This window comes from Toxoplasma gondii, chromosome VIIa (assembly GCF_000006565.2).
Source record: "Toxoplasma gondii ME49 chromosome VIIa, whole genome shotgun sequence".
Lineage (NCBI taxonomy): Eukaryota > Apicomplexa > Conoidasida > Eucoccidiorida > Sarcocystidae > Toxoplasma > Toxoplasma gondii.
The window spans coordinates 4258788-4266480 of record NC_031474.1 but is presented as its reverse complement, the minus strand read 5'-3'; the positions used below and the strand labels follow the sequence as shown (position 1 = coordinate 4266480).

At 54.4% G+C, this 7693-nt stretch overlaps 1 protein-coding gene across 1 annotated transcript; it reads left to right on the top strand.

The window, feature by feature from the left end:
• Positions 1–680: 680 nt before the first annotated feature.
• Positions 681–7630, top strand: KMTOX (SET domain containing lysine methyltransferase KMTox). The gene is made up of 6 exons (XM_002371358.2): positions 681–2435; positions 2654–2804; positions 3138–3277; positions 3761–3882; positions 4188–4308; positions 4851–7630. The coding sequence occupies exons 1-6, from the start codon at positions 1263–1265 to the stop codon at positions 5784–5786; spliced, it is 2643 nt and encodes an 880-aa protein (XP_002371399.1). The 5' UTR covers positions 681–1262; the 3' UTR covers positions 5787–7630.
• Positions 7631–7693: the final 63 nt, after the last annotated feature.

Below are 7693 nucleotides of genomic sequence, written 5' to 3'. Positions count from 1 at the left end.
ACAAAGATACACAGGCGCTACATGACATTATGAAAAACAAGTGGTAAAAACGTGTTACACTATGTCCAAGCCAGGCTGCTGCAGTTTGTCTGGTGCCCATTTTATTTTGGTGGCTTATCACGCTGAGGATGCTGGTGAAGACACCGTCAGATCGACGAACTATGTAAATCTTGCCTGTCCTACAAGTTAATAAGCAAGAAAGTACATCATCTGAAGCGTTCCCACACCACTTGTGCATCTTTGACTTCCGTCTTCGCCGTTCGGTCCGCCGACGAGGTGTGTGGTGTGTGTTCTGCGAGTGCCGACTTGCGGGAAATTGTAGAAATAGAGCAACAGGTTTTCGTTGCTCGTACTCGGAGATTAGTTTCGCCCTTCAACGCACCGGATTCAGTAAGCTGGAAGTGCATAATGCGTAGCGAACGGCTTTTGGATGTGTAAATACCACCGAGATGCAACTTGCACATACACATACCGTTCTGTTACGTAAGTTGTTCAGGTTCGCGTGATGCCGAGTATAGCCACAGCAGCTAGTGCCGACCCGGGGACATGTTAAAAGGGACGCTGGAGGCTCAAGAAATCCGCTATTAAGCCGGCTTGTTGCACCACAGTGCCTTCACCAAAACAGGCAGTTCCCTGGCAAAAAGGGTATCTTTTCTCTCGCTCTCAGCCATGTGCTGTCGAGCACGTCCACCCTCCTCCCATCAAGTCCGCGGTGATTTCAGGGCGCGTGCACTTCACTTGGACGGCAAAGCTGGGCACAAGTGTCCCGGTTTCCCCACCGGTTGGTAGAATCGGATTTTTTGCGCAGTTTCTTTTCTTTTCGGCCGCAGCTAAAAGTGCATTTCGCCGGCTTCTCTTGGGTACTCCTCCCAGCGAGACTGCGCTGTCTCTACCATCCGTCGTCTCGTAAGACAGGCGCATGGATCTCGGCTGTGCCCCCCCCTTCGTGTGAGCGTGGTCTGGTGGTCGCGACTTTCTGTGATGCGCTCAAAAGGGCGTGGTGTCCACACACCCGCGCGCGGAAAAGACAAGTTTTCCTCTTCGTTTCTTTAGTTGAAGTGGAGACTGCAGAGCTTCCAAGAGCGGCGGACAGCGAACTCCCGTTGGCGAACAGTGGCCACCGCGGAGGCGCTTTCCTCTCCGTGAAACTCCCCGGAAGACGGTGTGCAGCGGCCCTGGGAAAGCAGAGTATCTCTGGATATTGCGTGTCTGGGAAATCCTTCTGCCTCGCTGTGCCCAAGTCTAGTGAGCTTTCTGAAGACATGGCTTCCGAGTGCGTGGATGAGAACTCGAAACCGTGGATGCGTGTCACGGTGAGCTGTGCCCTCCTCCCGGAGGTGCTCAAACAAGGCGCGGAGGCAGGAGGCGCGGTGAAACTTACCGGGAACCCGTCTGAACAGAGCTCCGAAGACGGCAGCCACCACTGCTCCTCAAACTTCCAGAACTCTCCTGTTACATCGGACTTGTCCGTCCTCGATGCCTCGCCGTGCGGCCTGCCCGCCGAAAAGCGCAAGCCTCCACACAGAGAGACGTCCATCTCGTCGAACGCCTCTCAGTCGGAAAGGGAAATTGCCCCCACAGCCACTCGACGGCTTTCTCCGAAACCTGAGACAGCGACTTTGTCGCCGTCCGAGTCCAGCTCCCTCACTGCCGCGACTCTCTCCAACTGCTCCTCACGTGTGCAGTCAAGCAGCGACGAGAAAATCGGAAACTGCCCGTCCACGTCTGCGTGTTCGGTTTCCCAGACTACCGCTTCGTCGGAAGCCCCCTCTTGGCTTTCCTCAGGTGCGTCTACAGCGCAGGTCCTCTCTGAGCGCCGCGGTTCCATTGAGGAGCAACCTGCGCCCGAGACGTCAGCCGCGGCTGTTCGTGTCTCTCGCTCTTCCTCCGACTCGGAGAACCTCTTTGCCTCTTGCTCTGCTTCTCTTCGAAATCTGGAGCCGGATGACATCAGCGATCCGGAAAACGAAGCTGCGGCGCCTGCATGCGCCGAGACAGGTGCATCGCGCGCGCAAGACGCTGCAGCCGTACGTGCGGACGCGGAGAACCTGGGAGAGGGCGAAAGCCACATGGAAACTGCTTCCACACGAGCGGAGTCTCTCGCAAAGGACGCAATAAGTAGCAAAGTCTCACGGCGGGGCTCCGCGCATACATCCTCAGATGCCTCGGGGCAGTGTCAGGATGCCCTCCCTTCTGTAGGGGAAGGAAAACCTGGCGAGATGAACGGGAGGGAGGAAGATGGAGAGGCCGAGAAACCGGAGGCCAGTGCGGAGAGTTTACAGGGAAGCGATGGACAGGCAAATGAGAGTGAGGCGCCGAAACCCGGCGGAGGCAGAGTCGACGCGAAAATGCGGGCAAAATTCAAAAGAGAATTCGTGCGCAGTTGGGTCGACATCAACCGCGCGCCTTCCTGGCCTCCCATCAAGAAAAACAAGGTAAGCAACTCGGGAAACGAGGCTCCTTGCCTGCAATGTCGACGACACGGCGGTCCGGAAAGCCCGGTTATCTCCTCTTCCCTCCCTGTCTTCAAATGACTCTTTCCGTGCATGCATCCTCACGGAGTTCCAGATTCTGTTTCGCTTCCAGAGGTCTGGGAGTGCTCCGCGACCTTTGAACTTTTCGAGTCTTTGGTGTTTGTGCCATATCTGGACAGTACCTCAGCAGCGACTGGAAACGCGTGGACCTCAGAACGGCGGCGGGCGAGATTCGCGTGGAAACGAAGAAACATCGGCTTTTCTTGAACGATTTGTGTTTCCTCTTCGACGGCGTTTACACCCAAAAGAGCACCCTGGGAAGGAAGGCAGGTAAGGTCTCTGACGTATCCGACAAGACGCAGTCCCGCACAGTTCGGAAATGCCCTTTCCATCGCGAGAGGGTTCCTCCCAAGTACACACAAGTGAACGAGCAGGTTGCACAGCGAAAACAAAGCTGTGCTGCATGCACGGTGTGTCCGGAAAAGAGACTCGTACGTATACTCATCTATCCGAATGGGGAGAGTCATGAAGTGAATGTTCTCGAATCCGTGGCGACGACATTTGTCGACTCGTCTGCGCGTCTTGCCTTTTCGTTGGTGTAAACGCGTGAGAACGCCCACTGACAGTCGCGTCCGCGGCTTCTCGTGTCTCCTTTCTCTGTAGGACTCGGCCTTTTCTGCGAACGACCTGAAGGACTTCACAAGGGCCAAATCATCACGGAATTCGTCGGCTGGCTCGTCGATCGGGACCTCGCCGAAAGCTACAGAAAACAGCGAACCGCCTCTCACATCGTCGCCGTCCAGGTGCGCCGTGGACCTTCGGAACAGTCGCGCGACGTCCGGAGTCGAACTGCATGCAGAAAATGCAGAGTCGCTCCAGGTCGTTTTCCGTTATTCTCCGCACAAACATAAATGGCTGCCGCCCGTCGATCCTTCTGCCTCCCCTTTCAACATCCATAACGATATACATGCGTATACATATATATATATATATATACATATATACATATATACATATATATATGTAACTCTTTCTCTTGATGTGTGTATGTATATGCGGAGAGAGACCTATGCAGATATGTGCTTTCCCGAAACTGGACGGTGAATAGAGTGGACGATTGTCTTCCGTTCCCTCTTTTGACAAGTTCCGTGTCCCTTGAGCGGTGCACATTTCCGTGGTTTTCTCTCGCAGGTCGGCGATTAAGCCACTCAATCTTTAGTTCACATTATTAACTTCGGAATCGTCTCCGCCGCGTTTTGTCTTTCTGTTTCACGCACATTTTTCAGAAAGGCTTCCTGTACATCGACGGAGCAAAAGAGCCGGCGTACGGCATGGGCGGCGGAAGCTTCGCGAATGACGGCAGCGAATTTCTCGGAGGCCCGGGGAACAACGCGCAGTTCTACCACTGGTGAGTGCGCAAAGTCGAAAAAATGTTTTTTCGCAGATACGCTTGACACGTTTCTCACATCTCTCTCATCTGCATCTATACGTATACATATACTGTAGGCTTACATGCGCATATACAGCGTTGGATATGTGAAGGAAACCGTTTTCTGGACTCTCCGGAGAGGAGTGATTTCTATGTTTTATGTCGTCGGTGGATAGAGAGTCGCGCCCTCTTGTGATCAGAAGAAGCAACACGTCCACTTTTGTGTCAGTGCACGCTGTCGCTGTCTGGTGTGCGTAAACGCATGCGCATGCTTGTTTTCGTAGGTTTGACGACGAGTTAGGGCGGACGCGGGTTTTCCTGCGAGCCACAGCGGACATCAAGAACGGAGAAGAAATTTTCGTTCCGTACCACAAGACGTACTGGGTAGACAATTTTGAAGAACAGGTGAGAAACGAGCCCCTGAGGAATCCCCCCCCCCTCCCCCCACGGCCAGGAAAACCTTTTCATCTTTTCCGTAGGTATTTGTACATGCAGCGGACCTCATGTGCATTCAAACACAAGCTCGACGGTGTTCATTAACATATATATATATATATATTAACATACGTATGTATATATATATATATATATATATGAATGAACCTATTCTTGTGTATGTATGCATGCATACAGCCCATGCAGGTGTCAAAGGAACAGGATTTCAAGGATGCATCGAAGACTGTTTTTGTATTTACAATCCTGTGTCGGGGTCTCTCCGCAGTGCGTTCGCTTTGATCTGTTTCGCACAAAGCCCCGTGTTTTTTCGTTTCGTACTTTTTTTCTTTGGGATTCGGTATAAAGGGTTGAGGCGAAACAAAGTCAGGAGAAAAGTCTGCTTCTGCAAAGGCTCGGGCACACATTCGCTCTCCCCCCCCTCCGAGAACCGTCACGTGGTGTTTCGCTTCGTCTTGGCGTGCGTCTGCGTCTTTCTTCTGCAACCTGTTCAGGCCGAGAATTGCCCGGATGCATTCAAGCAGCGGAAGCTGGAGCAGCTGCGGCGGCGGTACAAAAATCCTGAGTTTGTGCACATTCCACATCGCGAGGAGGTAGCGATGCGCGAGCGAGAGGAGGCGGAGCGTAGGAAGCGGGACAAGGAAGAGAGTGAGAAGAAGAAGGCGGCCGCGAAACAGCCGCGGTGTCCCGTCAAGCGCCCCTGCTCGGCGTACCTGCTCTTCTCTGTCGCGCGTCGGAAGGAGTTGCTGAAGGCCTGCGGCATTTTGTCAAAAGGCGACGACGAACCGGCTTCGCAGCAGGTCTCAGAAAGCCCAGAAGTTCCGCGAGAAGGCCAGCGGAAGCGCCGCGCCTCCTCTGCGTCTCAGGCGGCGGCGCCCGTCCCCGCGGCGGCTAATAAACGGCGAAAAGCGGAGAAAGACGAGCCGAGCAGCCCTGAAGAAACCAAGAGGGGACAGGTTGTGGCCGCTGCAGGCTTGAAGCGCGGGGCGGCGCGTCCTGCATGTGTGGGCGACGAGACCGCGCAGAAGCTGGCTGGCTGGCTAGCGAAAGACGGCGCCGCAAATGTGCGGACGTTGTGTGCAGAGTTGACGCGCGAGGTGGCGCGAGAGTGGGGAAACATGCGACCCGAGGAGAAGAAGCCATGGGAGCAGCTGGCGGAGAAAGAGAAGATCCGGTACGCAAAGGCGGTCCGGACGTGGAGGGAGAAACTGAAGAAGAAGAAGAGCGGGAGGGAGACGGCGACGCGCAAGCGGAAGGTGCCCTGCTCGAGGAAGGGGCATGGCACCGAGAAGGGCGAGAAGGCGGGGAAAGTCAAGCCGCAGGCGGACACGAGCCCAAGGGAGGCGGCCCCAGAAGGGACAGAGACGCGCGACCACGAGGACGTCCAGGCGGGAGCGAAAGACAGGGCAGCGACACAGAAAGAGCGATGAGCCGCTCCGACGCACAGGCGCCGAGGAGGGCCAGTGGGAAAAATGAAGCACTACCCAATAAAAGAGGCGAGTTTGTCCGAGAGGTCTGGAGGACGCGAGTTGGCCTCCGGGCTCAAGTGAAGAAAAAACCTGCGTTTCTTGCGTTCTCTCTCTCAAAGCCATCGCATAAACGGCCGCTCTCCCTGTCTTCGTGGGGCGTATGCAGCTGCGCTTTGGATCTCTGCGTCGCCGTGTCGCGATACACCAAACCCAGTGGCAGTTCAGTTCTCGGCGGCTGTTCTGTGGCCGTCGTTGCGGAGGCTCGTGTCATGTTTCTTGCGTTTTCCGACCCGTGGCTCTCGCCATAAAGAGAGGTTCCGCGCAGAGTGACAACTCTTGGCCTACACTGGCGAATCACTTGTACACAGATACATGTTGAAGCTTGAACGGCAACGAGAAAGGGACGGTGCGGCAGGTGGTTTGAGAGAAACATGCGCGTGTCGCGTTTGCTCTCTCGCCGACTGTGCCTTGAGTATAGATGGATCTCGGGGTCCGCAGAGGGAGAGAGCGACGAAGGCGGCTTCGCGGTCCTTGATTTATCTGTTGAAAGCGATCAGCGCGTCTGTCCGGAAAGCGAGAAGATGGGGGTTCCATGGGGGCTCGGTACTCCTCTCCGTTCCCACGACACATGTAGCGCTGATCGTAGCCAAGTTGGAGTTCTCTACTGTAAAGAAACCGACTTTTTGTGAACTATGCAGAGGGATCGAGACTCCAGGGGCCAGTCGCCATGTCGCGCTTTGCACGACACCAAAACTCACTGGTCACACGAGTGTGTTTCCGACGCGTTCTTGTTCTTTAGAAAGGGTCACCCACGGAGCTTACAGCTTTTTTCATTGGCTCCAGTATCGGTGAGCAAGACGGCGCCGGGGAACGCGCACTCTTACCCTTGAAAGTATTCTTCGGCATTCGATTTCAACTCGCTCTAACGCAAGAGACGGAGGACGTGCGTGTTGCGTGTCCTTCAGAAAGAACAGAGCATTCGGTAGTGCGCACGACTTTGGGTGGATGGTGCTCCCTCTTTTTGTTGTTATCCTTCGTAAGCAACAATGGACGCGAAGGAGTCAGAACGACGCTTTCTGACGGTTCACTTTTCTCCCTTCTCTGTGAGTCCTTTTCTTCGTCTTGACTGCGTAGAATCAGCGTTTGGTCGGCATACGCGTCATGAGAATGTCGATTTTCTCTTGGGAGTGCTGAGGTTTTCTTGATGCTTCTTGTGGGCAAAGCAACGCGCGGGATTTCAAAGAGAAGCGCATTCTTCCGGCTGCGTGTTTTGTGCCTTTTCTAGAGAAAAGAGGTATGCCTTCGCAAGTCTCGTTTCCCTTTCTGTAGAAACAAATGTATGACGGTGAGATTCACCAGTGGGCACTTTTTGTGGCTTGTCCGGTTTCGCGTGGCCGTGGACCGCCTCGTATCATCCACTTTCCTTAGGCGACCTCACACAGTCTGATCTTCTCACAGCGAGTAAAGGACAGAATCGTTTTCCCCCACTCTGACACCTTTTGAGCTCCCTTCCTCGCAAACGTGTACACCCCCGGAAATTTCGAGTAGTAAGGGGAACACTGCTAACCGCACGTACAAGGCACCAGCGTACGTTTGTTTCACCCCAACAAGTGGGTCTTGCTCCCACACGTCATCATCTGAACACATGCCATCAACGGACTGCCCTTCCTGCTTTAGTGCGTAGTTGCGCACCGATTTTTTTGGTAGTGCGTGTCCTCGTGGCGCCTGCATGAAGTATTGCCCATACGGATTTTCCAGTCTAATAATCTTGAGGATCGCCTCAAAGGAACCTCGAGCAGTGAAAGACACGCCCTAGATCCGGAACCCTAGCTGTTTTGTGCAACCAATGACGTCCGAGAAGATCGCGC

Bases quoted from the DNA above. Each gene is read 5' to 3' on its own strand.
- KMTOX (XM_002371358.2), top strand. From the start codon at position 1,263: ATGGCTTCCGAGTGCGTGGATGAGAACTCGAAACCGTGGATGCGTGTC. The intron at 2,805-3,137 runs GTAAGGTCTCTG...CTTTCTCTGTAG, and splicing joins CACCCTGGGAAGGAAGGCAG to GACTCGGCCTTTTCTGCGAA. The intron at 3,883-4,187 runs GTGAGTGCGCAA...TTGTTTTCGTAG, and splicing joins AACGCGCAGTTCTACCACTG to GTTTGACGACGAGTTAGGGC.